The 25,746-nt window shown below is 34.7% G+C and overlaps 2 protein-coding genes across 11 annotated transcripts in view; one reads left to right on the forward strand and one right to left on the reverse strand.

Moving 5' to 3' along the window:
• Window positions 1–25,746, forward strand: part of LOC149747767 (uncharacterized) — a 135,708-nt gene that overhangs the window by 75,055 nt on the left and 34,907 nt on the right. Inside the window, exon 4 of the mRNA XM_089923239.1 lies at window positions 1–25,746. This exon is cut by the window's left edge and continues 21,040 nt beyond it; it is cut by the window's right edge and continues 34,907 nt beyond it. The gene's annotated coding sequence lies outside the window, so the exon portion shown is untranslated.
• The window catches only part of EML4 (EMAP like 4), a 155,182-nt gene that overhangs the window by 58,662 nt on the left and 70,774 nt on the right, over window positions 1–25,746 (reverse strand). For 7 of the 10 annotated variants that reach the window (XM_089923231.1, XM_089923233.1, XM_089923226.1 and 4 more), the window contains exons 3-7: window positions 11,449–11,578; window positions 8,355–8,528; window positions 6,358–6,486; window positions 5,861–5,886; window positions 5,632–5,688 (exon numbers count right to left, since the gene is read on the reverse strand). In XM_089923231.1, coding sequence (XP_089779357.1) covers window positions 5,632–5,688; window positions 5,861–5,886; window positions 6,358–6,486; window positions 8,355–8,528; window positions 11,449–11,578 — 516 coding nt within the window. The remainder of the gene's footprint in view (window positions 1–5,631; window positions 5,689–5,860; window positions 5,887–6,357; window positions 6,487–8,354; window positions 8,529–11,448; window positions 11,579–25,746) is intronic. The other 3 variants (XM_089923225.1, XM_089923229.1, XM_089923227.1) reach the window with 2 other exon arrangements.

The raw sequence follows: 25,746 nt of genomic DNA on the forward strand, positions 1-25,746 counted from the left end.
AATCTTTAAAAAGTTTAAAAAGCATTATTTAAGGAAATAATCAATAGAATCTTTTTGGTGAAATTGTTCCTTGGAGAATCAACTATGAGTATAGCTCAGGAATGTGGCATGTGATTTACTATGCTTTTTCTTGCAGTTTTGTATATGTCACTGATCATTTGTACCTCTTTTCTGCTACACTAATCACAAGTTTCAGAATTCTTTTCAAAGTGCTTCAGGAAAACAGTAAACAGTTGATACAGTGAGCAACACATTGTGGAGTCTAATTGCGGTTTCTGGACAGAACGGATTTCTAACTATACTAGCTCAGTTAACTGGCATGCTTAAGGAATGCAGATTTTCTAGTTAATTACATTTTCTAGTTTAGATTTTTTTAAAAAAAACGTATGCCTACAGTTGTGAAAGTTCAGTATGGGTGAAAAGTCTTCAACTGGAATAAAATAAATATGCACAAGACTAGGATACTCTCATGAAAAGTCATATTCTCCATGTTCAAAGGGGGCACTTGGGACTTTTTTCTCAGCTGAAAATAAGGAAAGAGGATGTCAAGAACACATATTCTTAGAAGCTGGGATAATTTATACTAAAAAAATTGGACAGCCTTTAAATACATTTTAATCTATAAGACTCACCAACAGATACCAGATCTCTGCTTAAAAAAATCTCCAACAGAGAAGAGGTTCCCCCTTTCTGGTCTCCTTTTAAATACAGGCAATACTTGGACAAAGCCCAGACCTAGGGATCCAAGTAATGATTATATATCCTATTTAACATATGCCAATAGGTAAATTTTAGAAGTGAGTGTATTTTTTTGGAGGTGCAATATTTGGTTTCCTGCCCTTCCTGCTTATTCACATTTAAAATAGACTTAAAGCTAGCACCCTTCTTTCTAAATTCTGGAACTGCAAAGTTTTGGATATCATCTCAGAAACAGCAAGGAAAGATTCTATCTGTAGCACAATTAAGGGCTTTTGACTTCTTTGGTTTGTTTCAAACTGTACACCCCCTCAGCAGGGGACAATATAGTTCCTCTCAGTAGGTAACACAATATACAGACAGTGTCAGTAGGACTGCTATCCTATATTCTTACAGGTAAATTTTAGTTATTCTTTCAGATACAATGCTCAGTTTACACAGATGTGATCAGGTTTTAGGACAGAATATGCCTGGAGCCAACAGGTCAGAAAACAATACAAGGCACTGAACAAAAGCACCTGTATTCAAATTCTTTAAAGGTAGATTAAACATGAGTTAGTGAAGGTATGGGGGCTGCCTTCCATTTTCTATTTGCTGCAGGAAAGAGCTTTTAAAAAGTTATTAAAGAGACTCTTGGCAACGTCTAATCTAAGCCTAAGTATATGTAAGAAAACTGAGGTCCAAGGTCTCAAGAGTCATAGGGAAAAATTTATTATCAGATGAAGGATGTTTTATTTTTTTTTTCGTAACTTCCTTTGGCAAATGAAATTTTTAGTTTCTCCCCAACCAACACTCATAATTTTAGTCATTGTAGGATTCTGATTATTTAAACTTCTGTGATTCACCCCTAACTAGGTCTCATGCTTATTATTATTATTATGCTCTTTCCACTAAACCACTTTGCTTCTCTTTCCTAAGTGAGGTGTCTAATGGCTCTTCTGTTGCTTAGAATGAATCCATATTTTATAAATGTAATGGTTAACAAATACAAAATTGTGTGCTCACTACGATCAAGGACCTTCTTGCTGCTCCTAACACAGCAAGAAAGCTCTTGCCTCAGGGCTTTTGTACTTCCAGTTTTCTCTGTTCATGAAATTCTTTTCTCCAGATACCCAAATTGTTCACTCACGTCATTCAGGTGGCTCAAATGTCACTTTATCACTTTATCAGAGATGTCTCCCCTAACCACTCTATATAAAATAGCAATTGTCTACTCTCCTTATTCTTTCCCAATATGTATTACCTACTGACATATTAAGTATTTACTGTCTGTTTCTTATAGGTAGAATGTAAGTTCCACAGAGTTCAGACAATGTAACTGCTGTATCCCCAAGTTTCTGGGACAGGTCCTGACAAAATACACTCAATAAATACTTGTTGAATGAATCTTTAAAATTTTTTAAATGTGTATCTGATAAAGAAACAATAAAGAAACACATCAGAACTGTAATAGTTGTTAAAATGACAAGATTATTCAGTTTTTTTTCTTTCTCCACTTTTGTAAATGAGTTTATATTGTATATTTTTAGATTATTTGAATGACTGTTTGGCTAAAACAAACTACTGAAGGATTTTAGACAGTATGTATTTCAAAATGACTTTTAAAGTATTTTTCATCTGAAGCCATTTTGGACAGATAGCTAGGCAGCTAGTAAGAATGAGTCACCTCTCAATTTTCTAAGGTGTTACAGTAATAGTTCTATCTAAATACACCTGTAGTTAAGCTACTACTGCACTGGTTTGGTAGTTAAGCAAGAATGAATTTAATCATAGAACAGTGAGGCAGCTCTATAAGAGGAAGTAAAAGTGTGATTTGGTGACTGAGGAGTTCTCTTTTCCTCAATTAAGCAGATTTCTCTCCAGTAGGAACCTGAATCATTCAGGTTCTCAACATGACCAGACAATTAAAAGAGTTTAAAATGTAACAAGAGAAAATTGATTTAGGATTACTCAAGCCTGAAAAGGACAGTTAACATGCAATAATTTGAAGACATTCAGGTTCTGCTCTAGAAATGAGGACATGTGACACTTATTTTCCATATATTATAAATGTAATATACTAGATAATGATTATAAGATGAGCTTATGAGCTGTACTCATTTCATTACAAAATTTACCTAGTATATTATTTCTCTTGTGATGGGAGAGGATCCAACAGAATTAGGGAGAAGAGTAATGAAAAGGGGCTTAAGTTTCAAGGATTTGAGTGTAGATAAGGATCTAACTCAGTAAGAGCCTCTTTTTATAGGACATGGTGTAACATGTCCTTCCCCCCACATCTAGCCTCGGAGATTGCCCTGTGTACATCTCATTTCACCTCCCACTGCTTTCAACCATGGTTTCCTTCCTTCTGTCTAAGTGCTGATCAGGATATGCAGATTTATGCTCTTCTACTCTGCTGTGTCTGAAGGACACAGTCATTTCAGGTGAAGTTTTCTCTGCTACCACTCACATGTACCAAATATAAATCGCCTTGTTCCCAAAACAAAGCAGATGACTTACAGCAAGTCACACTTGTCACTGTCAAAAAAAAAAAGAGCTAAAGAATAAATCACATTCTAAAAAGACTGTCCAAAAATGACAGATATTTTTTTAAATGACATATTTTAGATTAATACCTAAAGTATAAGAAAATGTGCTGTGAAATATGTTATGCAAAATGAATACCAAACTTAAATTTATCCACAACTTACATCAAGTGAAGATCATCTATTTAACGGTCATCTTTTCATCTTAACTCCACATATTTGAGTACAAGGTTGAGTACTGTCACACTTATATTAATAACTAAAATTTATTTGGTGTTATGTGCCAGGTACTATGTTTAAACACTTTATTATCTTTAATTTTTATATAATTTTTATAATAACCCTTTGAGGGTTTATTATTGTCTCAATTACAGATGAGAAAACAAAGACTTAAGAAGGTGAATTAACCTGCTTATGGTCACAAGCTAAGTAAATGGTGAAACCAGTCTTGACTTCAATTACACATGTTTAAACATCTACACTATGTTGTTTGTTACACACCTCTACGAGTAAATTAAGATTTATAAACAACTCAAGTGTAACTGTCCAAAACCAAACTATTCTTTTCTACACATCTACTCGTCCTCAAATGTTCCTTATTTTAGTAGATGCCTCTTATCTACTTTCAAGTTAGCCTTCATAGATTCCCTCCATTCCTTACCTCTCATACCCTACCTGTAATCTCCTAAACCATCTAGAATCCATCTACTTCTTTCCATAGACTCTGCCTCACAGGCAGGCCTGAATTATATAACAGGCTGAGGCACAAGAGTTTTCCTTCAAGATACACTCTAATGATAAATATAGCTGATTAAAATGGCAAAGGAACAGGCTCAAATTCCAAAAATAAGGCTTGATGCAAGCAACATTTGACATTTTAAAACTCCAACATCTGGAACAATCTTCTTCAGCTAACAATTCTTGTACCAGAATTTAACTGACTTTTCCAGTTTTTCATTTCATCCTTCTTCCCCACTTTAGTGATGCTTCTCTAGCAAAACCCTTCCCTTTTAAATACATTTACTTACCTGCCTATTTGAATGGTTTTGAAAATTGTCACCAACACAGAGCACTCACTTACATACTAATCATAAGTTAGATCCCTTTTCCTTCCAAAGGACATACCACAGCACGACAAAGAGAAAGACAGCCCTTTCTCATTTACCCTCTAAGGATTTTTATAAAATGTAAGCTCTTTGGCAAAACATGTAATAATAGGAGCACCTTTTTATAGGTACAGTGTTTTCTGTTTTTAAAGTACTTTCATACATATTATTTCATCCTTCAGCAGTCCTGTGAAGTAAGCTTTATAGTTATATTCTCAGATTAGAAAACTACCCAGAGATGTTGCCATTTTGCCTGGGTCACAAGGTTGTTATACAGTAGAGCCAAACACTAAACAGAGACTCTCCATTCACTGCTCTTGCCACTATATATCACTCTCTCTCTCTTTTTAAAATGTTTTGACACATAATAAGAATTGTCTTTGTAAATAAAATTTCATTTGTCCTTAAGGTATTTCAACTATTACTTAATCTATACTTAACTATAAATTATAAAAGAGGGAGTAAGACCTAACTGAAGGAGAACAGCAGCAATAATCAGCTTTATTTAGAATTTCTATGTAAAAACAAATGATCCAAAGAAGATTGCAAATACTCTTCTTATCAGAATCAAAAGTGAAAATCTACAGAAATCAAGTTAAATCTCTAACAAAAATTTTAACCACATTGTATATGGTTAATATAATAAATAACCCAGAAAATAAAGATAACTATGACACATAGAAATGAGCTGTAAAAAGCATGCACGGGAAGGACATGCTTTTATTTAGAACAGCATGCTTCAATTAAATTTGCAGGCAATTGAAGGAGAATGTAAAACTGATGTATAAATCTTACCTACTTTGCAATTAAATTAAGTACACATTTACAGAAAGTCTTCTTTCCTTTTTTGGGTCAGAACAAGCCAACAACAGCAAGTAGCCAGAAATTACAATTAATATAAAAGAAAAATTTAAGAGGAAATGGATTTGCTAGACTTATTATATTTTAAGTCTTAGCTTCAAGAAATGAGTGATTATTTGCAATGAAGTTGGCAAGACAGGAAATTGAGTTAAAATTTATCAATCTTTTAAATGGCTTTTCTAAGTACAACTTTTATTTTTTTTAAAAAGGGGGAAATTCCCCTTGGTATTATACCTCTTTGTAATGATATCTTTATTCCTACTGTTGACCTTAAAACTTCAGAGCTCAGAGAAATAGAAAAGTGGTTGGATTCACTAGTTCAAATTACTATATTTCCTTTATTAAGAGGAAAGTCAGGGAGTATAAAAAATGAAAAGCCAAATAAGAGATCCAGGAAGAAATTAACTAAGAAGGCGACCAACTGTGTAGCTTATTCTTACCTTGGCTGTTTTTTTCACGGGTTGACATTTTTGCTGGTTGAGACAAAAATGACATATCTTACAATAAAAATTAGATATTTTCTTAAATGACTATAACAACACACTTCTTTTTTATCACTGTGAGCTAATAAAGTACACTGAATGAAAGTAAGTCAATATTCTTATCAAAAGAAAAAATTTAACTGATGTAGAAAAGATAAACATTTTTAAAAAAGGATTTTTAACTTACCTTGGTTGATGATGACATCTTTATGCCTACAAAAGGAATTCAAAGACATTTATTTTATAATTTTATTTGGCTGACTATTATAATCACCTGAAGAAATTGCAAAAGATTCAATGTCTAGGCCACACCCCAGATAAATCTCCAGACGTCAAATTCAGGCATCAGTATTTTTTAAAGTTTCTCACTGGTCTAAACTACTAATATACTGTTTCATAAAAGAAGGAATATTCCATTAGGATCACTTAAACAATAAAAGCATAGAAAGAATTTATGAAAAATACTCAAATTTTATGAGATTATTGAAATTTATTATGAGTTCAGAAGCATTAACAGGAAGACAGCTTTTTCTAAAGACACAAAAGGAAAAATGCACTTCGAAGAAAAAAAGATATAAATACAGATTTTTAGAAATGATTTAAACGTGGCATATAATTGTACATGCAAATGTGAGAGTCAAAGAATTAATAATTTTCAGATATAGCTTGAAGTATAATACTTACTTGTCTGCATTTTTTATAACTTTTGATATTAATTTTGATGTTGAAACTGCCCTCAGTAATTTATTACGGCTATCGTCTGAATTTTCCCATGAATTATGTGACTTTTCAGCTGTTGGTGGTCGTTTTATGCTGGAAGAAACATATTAGTTTCTTAGAAAAAAATTCTAAGAGTAGCAATTGACAGTTTGACTAGAACATAAAAGCAGTAATTAACATTTTCTTAAAGCTAATCCAGAAAAGAGAAGGAAGGATTAGTTGAAAGTTTCTGTGCCTGGATGAGTCAAGGAGTTAAACAAGGCAATTACCAAGTCTGTTTTTTAATTTTCACTATATTTCAGAAGATTCACTAGAACAAATATTACTTGATCTAAATAAAAAAAACCCATTTGCTTAAATATGATTACTATCTCTCAGAATTTATGAAATTGCGTGAATTTGTGAAAAAACCTATACTTATTCAAAATCATTACAAGGCTGCTATTTTCATTTTTTATGTCCTCATGGAATTAAATTATACATGGTACAAATGACAATTTCTAAATAATTGTGGGACTAAAAGTAAAACTCTTGTTTATATCTTTTAGAGTCAATTTTATCCATGAAGTAAAAACAATTTAACACAAGAATGTTATATTATCAAAACTGCTTCCACATATTCATAACTGAAATTTTTTAACTTATAAATGATTTTTTGGCTGTACTGCTAACTATCCTACAACTCATCCAGCCTTCAATACTTCTTGTAGTAGTATATCCAAAGAGCAATTCAGAATGGCAAGCACATTTCCAAGAGACCTTAAGAAGCTGAAAAAAAGATCTGGGACAAAGAAGATGCCAAGTCAAATCAGAACCTTAAAGAGATTGATTATTAAAAAAAAGCCACCTTTAACCACATACAATCCAAAGTTGCAAAACATTAATAAGCTATATCCAAGAAAAACTCCACGTCAGACCAGGCAAAAGAATTACAAACCATTTAGATAGCATAAGAATCTGCACGAGACACACAAAGCATTTTTAAAATGTTAAACATGCATCAATCAAGTGAAGGGTGTTGTGTTTTCCCAAATTTCCATTAGAGATTTGAGGCAAAATACTAAGCTAATCAAATAAAAATATATTATAAATCTTTTAGGAATGGATGTCATTTATTTTTATTAAAATCCTAGCCAGTTCTGGGAATGGTTTATATTTTCCTAAGATTTCCAAGAGGAAGTATGATGATAAAATACATCTATACCTAATCATAAAGCTTGAATCAACATCCCTAAAACAGGCAAATTTCATTAAGTTGGTCTAAATATTTGATTACAAGGCAGCTGTAGTGTTGAACTCCCAGCATGCAGGTTTAGATCCCCAATTTAGGCTCACACACATTGTTAGAATGTTTCTCCCTTCTCCCCTTCTCATAACTTTAAAATATTAATTATTATAGACACAGAGAGAAGCCCTCAAGCAAGCCTTTAGCATAGAAAAGATTAGGTGAAATGAATTCAATTCTCTACTCAAGCAAGAACTTATCCTCCCAAAACCCAAAACTGAAACTGAGATGCAGTCACAATGAAGAGCCATTTGTTGAGAAGGGCCCTTGCAAGCTGAAGGTTGTAATGATGCCAAAATATGGTGAGTATAACAACATATGGCAATTTTCTATCCATGGCTATAAATTTATGCACAGTTATATATAAATTTTAAAATATTCTATAATTTTACTATAAAAATGTTGTCTTGGTTTTAGAGTAGGTTACTTTTGCCTTCCTTTCATCAAATTGTTTATAACTTAATTTTTTTTCCTCCAGTTTTAACTGATAAATATAGCCTCAAATTTTCATTCCCCAATGTGTTAAAATACAGATTACAGCAACAAAGATGTAGGGGAAAAAAAGCCATCATGCTTTTCTCTTGGAAACCATGGATAGCCAATTTTTTTCTCAAGTCACAGAATTTAGGTATCGTTACAACCATTCCCTAGCTCTGTACTTGGGGTCAGTTAAAACCTTTTGGTGGGAGTAGAATTCTTGCTTTCTTGAGTTTGTCTGTGTATTTGGAGAGGCTGTGAAGAGGGCTGGGGAGAAGGTGATGCTCGAATTTGTGGACTTTGATCATTAGAGTGAGATTCCTCTTTTTTTTCTCTCTGTCCTTGTGGTTTTTCTTTCTTTTTTTCTGTACCACTGTAAAATAAAGTATAACATGGAACAACACATATTTAAACAAATAAAAAAGATATATCAAACGATGGAAAAAGTTACTATTATATAATTCAAAATCCTAAATCATACAGCTAATACAATTTATACTGCTTTCATTCAATAATGAAAATATTTCTTTAAAAAAAATCTTCAGTAAAGATTAAAATCTTCAGCAAAGAATTTATTATAATTCTAAGGCAACATATCCTAGGAAGATTGCCCCTTTGGACCAAATTGGCCTCTAATGCATTTTGCCATCTTGGCAAATCTGGAAGGACAGTAGAAGCTCTCTTAACTGACTTCAATTTACCCAAATCAGAGCATTAGTGACACTTTACCTCTGTAAAGCATACCGATGCCCAAGGAACACTAAATGTTCATGTTTTGTAGGTTATTCTCTAACTCCTGTTTCTTCTGTATACTTCTGCTTCCACCAGTTGAGTTTCACACTTACCAAGAGTCAACTGTGTTTTCTCCCCCGAACCTGTTTATGCCAGTTGTACTTGTTATTTTAATGATTAAGTTAATAAAATACAAAGAAAACTGACAAAATGTACATAGGAAAGAGAATGATAATTTCTATGTAAACTAAGCTGAATGCTTTGGAAAGACTCCATAAAAATGAGTTACTAAAAAAAAACTGCTGTTAAATTGTGTAGGTGACGCAATTATAAAAGATTATGAAAAAAAGTCATAGAAACAGATGGGTTCTAATTCATATTGTTTTGCAAGTTTCAAATTTCTTACTCTGTCTTAAAGAATGAAACTAAAAATTATAGAAAATGATTTATGGGTGTATTTTATGCAAGATAGTCAACAAGCAATCTAATCAGAGATGCATACTTAGAAAGAAGGGGGAGACTCAGCCTTTCATTAAAAAATTGACAAATGAACATATGTGAACATATTTTAGGTTAAAATATTTAAGATATATATGTATAAATTCTTATGATTCCACACTTTGACTCTTGATTAATGAAGCATCTCCTATTCCTGATCACACTGGATAAGAATCCTTATATTGCACAAACACTTATGACAGTATTACAAAGCAGATGGAATCAACGATTCCAGGGTTGAATAGGTATAAAACTATCAACTATCTACATTTCTTTTTTTTTTTTTTAATTTGGTTGCGCCGGGTCTTAGTTGCGGCTGACAGGCTCCTTAGTTGAGGCTCGCAGGCTCCTTAGTTGTTGCATGCGAACCCTTAGTTGTGCCATGCAAACCCTTAGTTTTGGCATGCGAACCCTTAGTTGCGCCATGCGTGTGGGATCTATTTCCCTGACCAGGGAACTGAACTGGGAAGGCAGAGTCTTAACCACTGCACCACTAGGGAAGTCCCTACACTTCTTAACCAAAGGACATTTTTTAATTTGACCATAAGGTACATAAGCTACAAAGAAGTTTGTTTAAGAACATTCTAAACAAATATAAGTAGTACATACAATTTAATCACATGATAATAGTGAATAATGTTAAAATATAATTTTGACAGTAACATTTCTTAATCTGATTCGTTCTGATAACTTCTGACTTCAGACTGACTTTTGACTGTCTTGTTCATATTCAGTTTTTTAATTATGTGCTGAGAAATACAACTCTACCTCAAAAATATCAGATTAACTTTGCAACTTAAAACTGAGTTAGAAATTACTTCTTTCTTGTTGGTCTTCAAACTATCCTAAATGCATAGTATTAGGCTAGTGGTCTTATGTGGGCCCAGTAGATTTTTCTTCTGGGTTATTTAGAAGAAAAACACAAAGCCCCTGCATCATAAATTAACAGACTTATCTGGTTTTAGATTGTTGAGTCACTACTGTACATAATACCACTGCACATAACTACAGCTATGTAAGAAAAATGGGCTGAATCCAAACAATTACTGGACACAAGGAAGTTTATTATTAACAATTGTATTAAAAATTTCCACTACATATTAGTTTTTCCATAATTTGTCCTTTTCTCCTGAAACTGCAGCAAAGGTAATAAATTTTGGCAGGGGATTTTTAAAAGGCCTAAATATCTTGTCATTTCTTCACCACTCCTGTAGTCAAATGTCTGGTTAACATCTGTAAATATACACTGTTAAATAATTCAGTCACTGGCATTAGTTTATTGAGGCAACCATTTTCCATCAGCATATTTTAAATATTATTCTATTACTGAAAGTTTTTCTTCAATCATTCTTTAAAGAAAACAGCTATAAGATTATGTGGCTGATCTCTTATGGTCTCTCCAAACCCTATATGGAATAATTTGCTGGGTATTACACAAAAGCAGAAAAATCCAGTAAGCAATTTTATTGGAATACACTGAATTAATTAATTGATGAAAAGAACATAGAGAACGTAGTCCACTGAAACTTTTATATTACAATATTTCCACTGCCCTCCTGCCCACCACCCCTAACATACTCACACGAATACACAACACAGTAATATAACATTTTGAATTAAGCCTCAATTTTATAGTCATGATTAAAAAATAAAAGTTATAGCATTTAACCTCCCACTAATATACATATATGCTGAAGATTCTACTCCTTTAAAAATGCTATATCAAATGTATCACTTGCCATGGAAATTCACTTATATAATTACATTAAATATAGTGATGTTTATCGCATCAACAAATGCCTATTAAAAAGAAACAAAACCAAACCAGGAAATGAAACTGCTTGCTGTCTTTAGTAAGAACCAAAAGCGTCCTCACACTACTCCATAGGTGTGATGAATGTAAACTCAGCAAGTACAGGCTGGATATCTCTGCATTCAGAGACAAAGAATTTAAAGGACATGCTCACCTGAATTCCATACAGCTCTATTTCACATTCTTTTCAAAAGCAGACTGAGTTATCACATTCAATTTTGCAATGTTAGCTTTTTTTACAAATGCATACCTTTTAGCAGCAGATGAAAGAGTTTCTTTTCTTGCAATTGAAACAGAGCTGGTGTGACTTGGTTTTCTGTTTGCACCACTCCCATTGGTTATACAGGACATGGAAATAGCTTCTCGGATGCCTGGCTGGCCTAGATATGGTTAAGAAAAAGCTTTAAAAATCAAACTTCAAAATATTCCTCAAAGATAGGAGCTTAAAAAATTAAGTCCCATAGTGTTTAAGTCCATTAGTGTTTAAGTCTATTAAGTCTGCTAGTAAGCAGACTGTCCCCCCATATGCAGCATACAATATTATTATTTTTCAATAAGTGTTTATTGAGTATATAGATAAGAAAGGAATGATCGCATAAAGATAAACATTTGTAAACTGAGACAATTCTATGTGGTATATATAAAGTTATAATGTATTTGGAAAAAGTAAATAAAAAGACAATGAAATACTTATTTCCTCTATAGAACAATGAACTTTGTTGACTTGTACACCCAACTTTAATTAGCTACATCTCCAGTGTGGTCTATAGTTCAAAAGGAAATGAATAAGATCTGGAGGTCTCAGAGGAATCCATCATGCAGCATACAATATTACTGTCTGAAGATTTAATCTCATCAAAATAGATCTATAGAAAAGCCATGCTAAATTAAATTGCTAAATTGCAACTAGAGTCTCTAGCTTAACGGTCTGCTATTCACACATAGCAGCTTTAAAGTGCATGATTCAAAGCTATGCCTCAAGTAAACCACAGCTCCCCACATATCAACAATTTTCAGAAATAGCTCAGGTTCTGTTGAAATTTAATTAGAAATCCTAGAAATCATAAATGTTGAATCTCAGAATATTGTTCCATATAAATAAAGCATAATTATGTAAAATAACCTGTTATCTTAATTTATACAGTAGAAGGTTTGGAACATTTATTCCAGTATTCCAATAACCCATGTGATGGATATGCTGCTATGGTCAGGAAGACTCACAGTCACAAGATAAAACAGCCACATCTACTAAGGGGCAATTTTATCTAAAAATTTGGGAATAAGGAATAATTTTGAATTTTTAGACTCAGTTTTCTCACATGCACACAAGAAAACCTAACTTTTATATCTGGCTTTCATGTTTCTTTGTTTGCTTCACTTCATAAAAGCACAGAAAGCAAAAACATTTATGTACAGAGCCTAAAATATTTCGCACCCTAGAATGTTACATATATGATAGTATAGCACTGCATTTCTGACAATAATATGCTGCTGGGAGCCACTTATATCATAATCATCTAAAGTGCTTCCTTAATATTGAGATTCCTAGACCCTTCCTCAGACAGAATGAATCAGAAGAGAGGAAGGAAGAGACCTACTGTATTTATTTTTCAAACTTCCTAGGAAATTTTTCACATGTAATAAGGTACAATAACCCCTAAATTAGGCTAATATCACTGGTCATTAGATCTAGTGCTAGTCTGCCAAATAGGTGACTTCTTGTTCCATTGACTCTTTCTTTTTACTCTGGTAAAGTACTCATAAAATTTACCATTTTAACCATTTAAAAATGTGCAACTCCGTGGCATTTAGTATATTCACAATGTTAGGCAACCACCACCACCACCCAGGTCTTTATTGTTAGCTTTGGCTTTCTTTTTTTTTTTTTTTTCCTATTTCCTTAAGATTAAAGTTAGGTTATTGATTTGAGATCTTTCTTCTTTTGTAATGCAGGCATTTACAGTTATATATTTTCCTCTGAGCACTGCTTTTGCTATATCAACAGCTGATTTTTGAAATATAATTTTTAAAACTTTTTGTTACACAAAAAACCCATCAGCCACTATATTAAAAACATATATAATCTAAAATCCACTTCCCATGCTCTCTTCCAACGTTCCAAACTTCATCTCAAAAAAAGAAACCAATTATACCCATTAGGATGGCTATTACAAAAACAAACATATAGCACAGGGAGCTCAGCTCGGTACTCTGTGAGGACCTACATGGGTGGGATGGGTGGAGGGGGTGGGAGGGAGGTCCAACAGAGAGGTGATATATGTATATATATAGCTGATTCACTTCGTTGTACAGCAGAAACTAACACAACATTGTAAAGCAACTATACTCCAATAAAAAAACAAACAAAAATAACAAGTGTTAGCAAGGATGTGAAGAAATTGGAATCCTTGTGTATTCCTGGTAGGAATGTAAAATGGTACACGTGGTGTAGAAAACAGTATTCGCTGTTTCTCAAAAAATTAAACATGGAAGTACCATTTGATCTGGCAATTCCAATTCTAGGTATATACAACCCAAAAAATTGAAAGCAGGGAGTCAAGCAGATATCTGTATACCTATATTCATAGCAGCATTATTCACGATAGCCAAAAGGTGAAAACCACCCAAATGTCCATTGACAAACGAATGGTACATATATACAATGGAATATTATTCAGCTTAAAAAAGGAATGAAATTGTGAAACATGCTACAACACGGATGAACCTTGAAGACATTATTCTAAGTGAAATAAGCCAGATGAGAAGAAAAGGGCAAATATTGTATGATTTCAATTATATAAGGTACCTGGAGTAGTCAAATTCATACAAACAGAAAACAGAATGGCAGTTGCTAGGGGCAGGGGTCAGGGGGGTGGGGCAAGGGAGAGGAGTGGATGGATACACGCTTTCAGTTTGGAAACATGAAAGGGTTCTAGAGATGGATGGTGGCAATGGTTGCACAACAATGAGAATGTGTTTAATGCCATTGAACTATACACCTAAAAATGGTTAAAGGGGTAAATTTTATGTTCTGTATATTTTACCACAATAAAAAATGTTAAAAAAAAATCAACATATCACCACTGTTTCTAAGTCCTACAGTTTACTGTTGAAGCCTTCAAATGCTTTCAAGGTATCCTGTGAAACTACCATTCATCTTCACAGGATTAGATGGCAGTGCTATGCCTCACAGTTTTGATCAGTCTCAGGAGGCTCTCTATTCTCTATTCTAGGCTCATCCTAAATACTTACTCAAAAAAGACGAGGTATCTTTTGATGTCTTGGTCGTTTCAAGGCCTATATATAATGGCTTCCTTTTTATTATTCAATATAAAGGTTTCCAACTACTGAGCCAGTTACAAAGTTTACTCTGTAGAGTAGTAACAATTAAAAAAATTGAAATGTTTGTACAATTATCTAGTTATTTTATTATCTTTATTATGTAAAACAAATGGAAAATAGAAAAATGAAGATGCTGATGTGAATAAAAAGGTAGGTCTCAAAACATAATATATGATTGAAAATTATCAAGTACTATATGTTGAAAACGACAAACCTTTAGCCTAAACTGAATTCTCATTGAATTTGGTTGACTGTATAGGCACTTGTGAAAGAAAACAAAATTAAAAACAACACTGAAGAAATTTTGGAGCTACACCACAGACAGAAGTACAAATAATATTATTATATTTTATTTTCTTTATCAGACCCCCCCGAACATACGCACATGATGTAAGCCTTTCAGGAATTAATTATGCTTTAATGTTCTCTTTCTGAAGAACTGGAGTGTAGCAGTGAGATAGGCTGTGGATCAACAGTTACTTCTGAATTTTCTGTTTTAAATTATTTTAGATCCTCTCTTATAAACAAATATGTAAACAGAGAAAAGTTACTTCATGTTCTTTTACTTCAAGGAGAAAGAAGAGCTTGTATTTCATGCATACCAAGCTAGCAATTGTCTCCAACAGAAAAACAAACACATTCTCCCAGTTAGTATAAATGGGATGCTCTCTTCAGTTTCTAAATATTCTGTTTATGGTCACAATTTGCATGAGGAGTAATAAGTCCTCTGTAACTCATTTAGAATTTAATAACCTGTAGGTATTCTATTTGCTAAACACCAGCAAGTTACTGGCATTTTTCAACATATATATACATAATTCTGTATATATGTACAATTTATAAATACATACAGTTGTCCCTCGGCATCCATGGGGGATTGGTTCCAGGACACCCCCCTCCCACATGGATACCAAAATCCACAGATGCTCAAGTCGTGGGCCAACTATACTATGCCATTTTAATATCAGGGACTTGAGCATCCTAGGATTTTGAGCATCCACCCTCAGGGGTCCTGGAACCAATCCCCTGTGGATACTAATAGTGACTGTACACTCAAAATAACTCCTCGATTCTGTATTCCCCCTAATCACCCCACCCCTGACATATGCACCCACCCACCCCCATTCCAAGTCTAATACAGTATTTGGAAAAGAGTCAGTGGTCTACACTTTCCTATCTGTACCTCAACCTTCTGCAATCTGGTTATCGTCTAACCACTTCACAGAAAGTTTTCTTGCCAAGATCACCAATGACTTTTTTTCCACTAAATTCAATGGATATTTTTCAGTCCTTATCTTGCTCAACTTTTCTTCAGTATCTAATATTGCTGACTATTCAGGCAAGGACAGTATTTAGGTAAGGACAATGTCCTTAGTTTCTAGGACATTGCCCTTGCCTGAATTTCTTCTTAGCTCTGACCATTTCTTCTCTCATTTGCTGGATACTCTTTTCTTGCTCAGATTTTGTATCTTGACTCTTCAGTTATCTTGTTACCATCATACCCTTCTCATTATTTTTTATATCTAACTGCTATTGAACATCTCCCCATGAATGTCTGTGTCCTTCCTCCCACCAAACAAAACAAAAACTGGTACTCTGTGATATACTTTACTCATGGTGAAAGACATTACCACCCATTCACTGTACGAACCAGAAAACAAGAAATCAGGTTTGATTCCTCCATTTCCTTACTGCCAGCATTCAGTGGGTGACTAAGTCCTCTGTTGCATCTGTAACTCTTTAAAAAAATATTCCCCCCAGTTCTGTTGAGATAAAACCGACATACAATAAGTTGCACATATATAAAGTGTATGGTTTTGACATACATATATGTATGTTTTGACATACATACATACATATATGCCTGTGAAACAATCACCACAATCAGGATAGTGAACATGGCCATAAGTCTCGAAAGTTTCCTTGAGCCCCTCTGTAATCCATCTCTCCCTCCCTCACTCTTGTCCCCAGGCAACCACTGATCTACTTCCTATCACTATAGTTTGCATTTTCTAAAATTTTATATAAATGGAATAATACAGTATATATATATATAGATATATTTGCCTTTGTTTATTTATGGCTGCATTGGGTCTTGGTGGCTGCGTGCAGGCTTTCTCTAGTCGCAGCAAGCGGGGGCTACACTTTATTGCAGCGCACAGGCTTCTCATTGCGGTGGCTTCAGTAGTTGTGGCGCATGGGCTTAGCTGCTCCACGTCATGTGGGATCTTCCCAGACCAGGGATCAAACCCATGTCCCCTGCATTGGCAGATGGATTCTTAACCACCGCACCACCAGGGAAGTGCAATTTTTAATGGTTTTAGTCCTCACATTGAGGTCTACAATCCATTTTGACTTAACCATTTATAATTATCTGTAATCTATCTGGAAACCTTACCTGTTTTGTGATCCTTGCATATATCCCCATGCTTAGCACTGTGCTTGAATCCTAGAAAGCACTTAATCAATATCTAAATGACTAAATGAATGCATCTCCGCCACTACTGCCTCAAATTTCTCTTCCGGGTTATGTTCAGTTTCTCTATTCTCCCTTCTAGCAGTACTATTACCTTGCTCTTAATGCATTCTGTACACCATGCCAGAATATCTATCTAAAACAAGCTGTATATCTTTGAATTAATATGACATCAATTGTTATATGTACCATTATCACAAACAGCATTAGAAAGAAGTGTCACTTATGAGAACTGTAAGACATAATCAATAGTAAGATGCATTGTAATTCCAGAGATGTTAAAATGCAAGAAATATAGCCATCTTAGAATTAATGGATTAGTGTAACTCTACCTGTCATTCTTCAATTTAAAATCCTTTAATGGATCTCCAGTCTCCTCAGGATAAAAACTAAATTCCTTAGCAAGGCGTAAGAAAACCTTTCACTATGGGCCCTCTCCACCAGCTGAGGCTCATTTTTTGACACTCCCAACCTCACACCTCATGCTTCAGTTTATTCTGAACTCCTAAACTAAGTACTTTTACTCCCCTGTGCTCTGCACCTGGATGGTCCTTCTCTCTGGCATATGCTAGTCACCCCTGCTTGCCTAAATTAACATATATTCATCATTCATCTACCCATCAAATATTTACTCAGGGCCTATTATTATCCTAGTCTTTTGTTTTCAAGAGAATATAAGGGAGGCAGGGCATCAAGGAATTAAAATCTTGCAAGAGAATCTCACACTAGCAATGAAAACATGTGGTAAGTACAAGAACAAAGTGATCATAAAAGAAATCATCACAAAGAAAAGACACATAATTCTGTAAGGATGATTAGAGACACAGAGCTCAAGAAAGGCTTCCTAGAAAAAAATGCAGAACAAAGTCTTAAGGAATAAGTAAGAGATATCCAGGTAAAAGGGAGGTGATGAAATACTGGGATCTTATTCCAGTGTGTGTAAAGGAACAGAAAGAAGGTAACAGTAAAGTGGGGTACGTAAGTGTGTATGGCATGAGGGCAGGGTAGACAAAAAGCTCTTTATGTGGTGAGAACGTAGAACAAGAAAGGGCAGAGTCCAGATGGTAGAGGAAAAGTCCAGATGGTAGAGGTAAGCAGGAGTTAGATCATGGAGATTTTATCTATAGGAAATAGAGACCACCAAAGGGTTTTAAGCTGGAAAAAAGACTTCAATTTACATTTAGAGAAATCCTAGTGGCTATGTGAAGAGCAGATTTCAGGGCAGTGGTCTAAGCATAGCACAATGGGGACTTGAAACAAGAGCTAGGTAGCATAAATGGAAAGCAGGAGGCAGTTTTAAGAAATATTTAGGTCTTAAAAGATGATTTCAGTTTGGGGAAATTTTACATTTATGAATTCTGAGGGACATACAAGCAGTGCAATCTAATAAGTAGAAAGATAATTCTTAAGTGCTCAAGTCTAGAATATAGATTAACAATTTGGGAACTGGCACCAATAAGTGGATGTTAAGACCATGAAGGAAGATGAATGGCTGATTTCATCTCCTGCAAGGAACCTTCAACTCCAGTTTCGGTTAGGAGCTCCCACAACACCCTAAATTTACCTTTTTAATGCCAATTATTATATAGTTTTATAATTACTGACTTAGCTGTCTTCTCACTTTACCTAAGGCCCTGTGGAGGCAAAAGTCAGTATCTTTTATTTCTTTAATCTCCAGCACCTAAAACAGTGCCTAGTGCATTGAAAAGATGAAGGAAAGAGACAACTGTCAATACAGTAAGTGGTGTGAAGTAATATTAATTATCAAGCACTTGCTGAGTGCTAAGCATTGTTATCCTAAGTACTTTATAATTAAGTCCTTTAATCTTCACTATAATCCTGAAAGGGATTTATTATTATCATTCCAGTTTTGCTGATGAAAAAAAATGAAGCCTAGAGAGATTATTAACATGCTCAAGGTTATACTGTAATAGGTAGTGAAATCAAGATTTGAGTCCAGGAAGAAGGAATGGTAAGTACGTGGAAAGAAATAATTCTGCCTTGTGGAGAGTGACATTTTGAGCCTTGCCGGGATAACAGACAGGAATTCACCAGATGGAGTAGGGGGGAAGGAAATTCTAAGCAGAGAGCAGTATTAAATCATCAAGGTCCCCAGATATTTACATAAATAGCAAGAAAAGACCAAAATAAGATTTTCATGGTCATTTTCCATCCTGCAGTTTAATTTCTGATAACTCTCAGTACTGGGAATCCTTAGTATTTGGATAAAAGAGTGAATGATCTCCCAAGGTAGAGGCAATGAGTTAAGTAAAGCAGGTGCAGAAAACAAAAAGGAACGTGGGTGAATGATTGTTTGTCACCTGAGAAGTCTAAAGTATATCCTTTGAAATTTAGAATATTAGGAACCTAACTGGAAGAAAGGAGCGTAAAAATGATTATGCAGTACACAAATATATAACTAGAATGCATCATTAGCTATATACATCACATGTATGTATGCTTGTACATATACATCCCTCTCCCCCAAGCCTTGGGCATTATAAAGTCTGAGCCACAACGCTCTCAAAGATCAGCCTGCAAGACTGGAAGCAACAGTGACCTCTAGTAACCAAAGGTACAAAAGTAGTTCAATTTCTGAGCAGCAACCCAGCTGAAATAAGAGAAATTTAGGCTAAAAGTCTATAAACCAGGAAGGTACTAATTTAGTTTCAATCACAGTTTCAGTTTTAACCATCATAAGGCCAGGGTTGAAGGCCAATGATAAATTTTATACTTTTTATCATGAAATAAGAATACTAATCATTATTGTTTATATTCCTTGAGGATAGACCTAAGCAGATGAACTTTCTGATACCTTAGCCTGACAGTTCCTAAATGCTAATGAATTTCACTGAACTCGAGAGTCACATAGTAAAGTTACCACTAGGGACTGTTGCATATGTTGCAAATCTGAAATCCATCTTGCTACCCTCATCTGTAATATCCTCTTATTCTTGCATCTATCCCAATCCCTCCATCTAAAGAGCAATTTTTAAAATAACTTCCTACTTCTATAACTTTCTTTTTCCCACATTTAATTCAACAAACATTTATTGAGTCATTCTAAGGCTAGTTATGTAAGAAACTGTCCCTGCCTCCAAATAGTTTATAATCCAGCGGGAGAAACAAATATATATATACCAAAAGAAACATATAATAAAATTTTAAAACAATTCTAACAAGAGACAAAAAATAGATCACTTTCAGGAATTAATTTGAGGCCCTAAAGAATGGAAAAATTTTCTATCAGGAGAAGGGTAAAGATGGTCTATGAAGGAAGAACTTTAGTTAACACTCAAAATCTTTTTTCTCAGATTCCCTATCATATGCCCCAGAGCTCCAACTGCATACCTCTTCCACTCTCTTCACATTTTCAAGCTCTGTGCCACCTTTTTCAATCTGTCAATTACTTTGCTTCATTCTTTGGAAATATTGAGGACTACATGTACTTCATCAAATTTTATCTTTTCCATTTAGAGTTTTATGTGTACTTTTCTCCTTTCCTCTTGTTTCACAGGAAGGTGTACTTTAGTTCTCTTGACTCATTTTTTTAAAGTATATTTTGAGAAGAAATGACCAAAGAGCATTTGACTCTCATAGAGAAATGGAGCTCTGTAAATGGTAACTGCTGCCTGGTCTGAGGCAATATCCACCCATTTACTGTCATATACAAAGAGCAGCTTAGAAGTCTTTGATCTGTTGTCAAAATAATAAGATACTCTCCCACCCCCTACCATAAGTATGAATCATTTTATCCTAAGGGCCCCACCAAGGAAATTCACACCTTCTAACCTGATTAATGTAATTTACTTATTAACAACACTTACAGCAAACTCATGACAATCCCTGTCTTCTCCCAAATGTTACTTGGAGTAACAGCCAAATGATACGGATCTGTGCCTGTACACTATCCCACAGTCTATATAATTAGGAATGTTTTTTGGGGGAGAACTGACATCCTCTAAATTTCAATTTTGCCTCTGGGCTCTCTCATTTCTCAAGTAGTAGACATAGTGCTTGATATTTCTGGTTTACCAGCAGCTTCCTGGTTTAAAATGACAGTTTCCCACCTTCAGATAATTTCACTCCTGTGCTTTTATACCTCTATGTACTAACAGCTTGTCTTCACATATTGCCACTGGGTTGTATTCTCAAATTACATTCATTTGGTCACCCCAAGAGGTCTTAATGGGTTTCCCAGGCACCAGCTGTGACATAATTTGTCTTCCTGGCAGTTAAAACTGCCAGAGTGTTCCCTGGGCCTTCCCTTTTGCTCCAAAGTACAGGTAATTTTTTTCCTTTTGGCAAGGATTCAGCTGCAACTGGTGCATATATTATGAACATATGCTGTCAAAAGGAAAGAATTCTCCAACAGAAGAGAAGGTACATGAGAAATTTAAATGACTGGCCACCTTAAAAACTATTGGGAAAACTTTCTACCTAAGTGTCTGATATAATATATTCAAGAAAAAATGGGGTTTAGCTTTTAATACTGCTGGCACACTGGAGAGGACAAACTAAAAGAACAGAACTAAAAATACTGTAATGACTAGTTAGGTGTGTTTCTGATTTTGGGATTTACTGAATGGCAATACTACTATGAAATGACAGAGACTGTCGTTAACCCATTAGCATACACATTTAGTTTTAGCCATACCTGAAGCCAAGTCATGTTTCCATATCACCACCACCTAGCAAAACTGTAATAGTTGACTTCATCAATAAGGAAGCTGACCTATACTTTTAAGCACAGCTTCATAAAAGGTTTCCACCTATTTATCCATGGTAGTTTAGTCTCCCCTCTAAAGAAAAATCCTCTAGAAATTCTAAATATCTTAAGAAGATGGTAGTGATTACTGTCCTGTCAGTAATTTGTGTGAAAGTGAATACTACAAATTCTAATTTCACAAGGGACTAAAACATTTCCATATAAAATTTTTCTACAGTATCAGAAATGATTTTACTTTTTTTAAAAAAATTGAGGTATAACTGACATATAACATTATATTAATTTACTTTTTTTTTTTTTTTGCAGTACGCGGGCCTCTCACTGTTGTGGCCTCTCCCGTTGCGGAGCATAGGCTCCGGACGTGCAGGCTCAGCGGCCATGGCTCACAGGCCCAGCCGCTCTGCGGCATGTGGGACCTTCCCGGACCGGGGCACGAACCCGTGTCCCCTGCATTGGCAGGCGGACTCTCAACCACTGCGTCACCAGGGAAGCCTTAATTTACTTTTTAATTGAAGGAGAAAATACAAAATCCCTGCAAAATAATTTCATTGTTTTTAAAAAAATTTTTTTCAAAAATATTTTTTTTCATTTGTTAGAAAATACTTTGCTTAAAGTGTTTATTCCAAATATTTATACCATTAATATATTAATCCTGTTTTGTCAAAACTGATGGTTGATCTTTTTAAGGTTACATACAAATGACAATAGTGAAGAATCACTTAATATTTCTTTTCCAATTACTTTCTATAGTATACTATATATAAATTTCAAGATAAAGCTGTTTACAATTGCAAATAATAAAATTAACAAAACTTTAAGTATGTATTTCTCTTGATGTGTTAATATCAATATTACAGAACATAACTGGTCAGGCAAGTTTTTTTACTAATGGGAAATCCAGTGGTTAATCCTTAATGAATTATGCTCATTTCTTAAATAATATTTCCCCAAATTATTATATAATCAATCTTCTCCCCAGCAATCCATTTTATATCCAGCAATTCAAAGTCTGTGTCTAAGGTAACAAAGTAACTTAAAGAATATTCACTAGTGGACTCCATTTCAAAATGTGAACCACATCAGCCTATTATAAGAACGGCAGTCAAAGTAAACTTATGACATAGAATTAATGGAAAGGAACTTAGTATCTCTCTAATTAATAAAGTTATTAATAAGAAGTAAGAGCCGGTATACTATGTGGAAAGAAAAAGTTCCAGTGTAGAAGCTGCATGTGGCTCCAGAGCTGGATAAATCTCCACTAAAGAGCCTGTAACAAAACTGATTCTAAATTCACTTTACAGACAAAGGATTTATGAATGACAACTAGAAAAGGACAACTTACAGAAAGTATGTTCCTAGGGGACAGGAACTCCAGCTATTTAAACTGTATTTGTACTTCATGAAACTGAAACAGGTAGGTGCTAAGGAACTGATGTGTCATACAAAATATCGTCTGTATGCCAAATTAAAAAAAGAGCAGTCTTTAAATTTCTCTATAAATATTTCTTTACTGAAATACCTTAGTAAATAAACAATGAGAGAAAACGTTTTTTTCTCAACACAAGATTATAATGTACTATTGTTTTAGCGTAATAAAATTTTTTTTAAATTGTAGGTTAATACAAATTATTTAAAATAAGCTTTTAAAATGAGATAATAACCAAATACTATATCATTTTGTCTTATAGGATTTAAAAATACTTTAATATAGAGCCAGAAGCTGAGGGTACACATATTAATTATAGAAACCTGTTCTTCTCTCTTTATGTAAAGTTTACCTTCCCTGTAAAGCCCGTATACATTAATACTCTAACAACTCTAGAATTCTCTTAGAAAAATCAATTTATAACCAAATAAGTTTTTTTTTCCTGGCTTGATCTTGGCAATCCTCAAAAAATTAAAAACCCACTTGTAACATTATTAACCAAAGTGGTTTCAATCAAGTCTTTTGCCAAACTCTCAGGTCCCTTACTTATCCCATGCCACTGACACATTTATCCTACTAACCAGTAATGGAAAAGAACCATCCTGCTATCTAACTCTCCACCATTAACACAAAGGCCTGGAGTGCTGGAGGGTGGGAGGTATGAGAATGGGAATCAGAAAACCAGGCAGAATGAATGCCCCTCCCTCAAAGTTTCACAACTTGGTAGCCAGTACCCTCAGGGTCCCTGAGCATTTCTTTCATGTCTGTGGCCTTCCATTTTCTACTCTCTTACCATTCCAAATGTCGACTGCCTTTTTTTTTTCACCAGCCAGGAACTGCCTTACTTTCCTAGACGGCATCACTATCTCCTGAGGAGAAAGTGATAAGGAATGAAACTTCTAGCCCTGACAACTGTGAATATATATCAACCTCCACTTAGTTTTATCTCTTTCCATTCTATTGGAATGGATATCTCAATATTCAAGTAGTCTTTTTTCCATCTAAGACTAATAGTTTTTAACTTGCTCTAACATCCCTTCTCAAACTCTCAGGAAACTTGCCTCAATTACCACCACCCCTCCCTCACCAACATCATCTTCCTCTCTGCTGCCTTTTTGTCCTCAATGTATTTTTCTGCTACAGTCTATAACGTCTTAAAAAATAAAAATAATTAAAACTGGTCTTGGATTTAGCATCCTCTTCTACTACCCTCTTCCCCTCTCAGGTTAATTTTCTGAAAAAAGTGGCTGGCTACAGTTGCTGCTCTTAATTCCAGAGTTCTCCTCAATTCCTGCTTCTCAAAATACTGCAATTAGATTTGTAATCCTATTACTCCACTAAAATTCCTTTTGGAGAGGTTTTTAATATTCTCATAAATGTCAAATCCAATGGTCACCTCTCAGTCTTTGTTTTACTTGACCTCTTTGTAGCAGCTGGCAACATGAATCACTCTTTCTTTGCTATGCTGAAATATTGGAGCTCCTGAAAGAACTACCCTGAGCCACTTTCTTGTTTTACATCCTCCTTCTATGGCTTCAACTATCATCCATAAGCTGAACATTCCCAAATTTTTATTCCTAACCAAGACTAGCCTGAGCACTAGACCTATAATTCAGCTATCAACAGGTATCTATCTATACACCACACATATCTCAAACTCAACATTCGGAAACTGAATTCATAATCTTTCTTCCACATCTGCTCCTCATGTTCTGGTTAACTATCTGATCTCCAGCTAAAACCTAGGAGTTCTGTAAGACTCCTCCCTAGGTTAATCAACTGCGTTGACATATTACAGTAGAAGGTAAGCTGATGAATCTTTTCCTTTTCCCATCGCCAAATGGGGATAATCGTGCCTATGTCCATCTACTCTTCTCTACCAAGAAATCAGTGAGATATATGAAATGATATGTTTGACTGTTTGATTAATGTTAAAGAATTTAAGATTCCTTCTGGGTGGCTGGAAGAAGAGAAAAGCTACATGACATCTGCTCCAAACTCAGAGTAACAAGGTCCTGATAACAGTTTATTCCAGTCTGTGAAAATCCCCAATGTCTAGAAGTTAAAATTTCCATCGAACTGGGGTTGGCAGTAAGTTTCAGAGTTTAAATTAAATTCTTCATGATTCTGCTGACTAATGACCACAGGCTTAGAATGAAGCTATATGAACTATAATGCTTTAAATCCTTTCTGTAATGATAAGAGAGTTCATTTAAAAAGTATGAATGCCTACCTGCTATGTTCAACATACAATGTGAAGTCTATGGGAGACACAAAAAGATGATCCAGTTCCTGCCCTCAGTAAATTTAATTTTGAATTTTATTTTATTTTATACAGCAGGTTCTCTTTTTCTTTTTAATTAATCAATTTATTTTTTGGCTGTGTTGGGTCTTTGTTGCAGTGCACGGGCTTCTCATTGTGGTGGCTTCTCTTGTTGTGGAGCACAGGCTCTAGGCGCGTGGGCTTCAGTAGTTGTGGCACAAGGGCTCAATAGCTGTGGCTCACGGTCTCTAGAGCGCAGGCTCAGTAGCTGTGGCGCATGGGCTTAGGTGCTCTGCAGCATGTGGGATCTTC

The sequence above is a fragment of the Delphinapterus leucas genome, chromosome 13, assembly GCF_059928025.1.
Source record: "Delphinapterus leucas isolate spDelLeu-1000000601 "Yukka" chromosome 13, BTC_Dleu_Yukka2, whole genome shotgun sequence".
Lineage (NCBI taxonomy): Eukaryota > Metazoa > Chordata > Mammalia > Artiodactyla > Monodontidae > Delphinapterus > Delphinapterus leucas.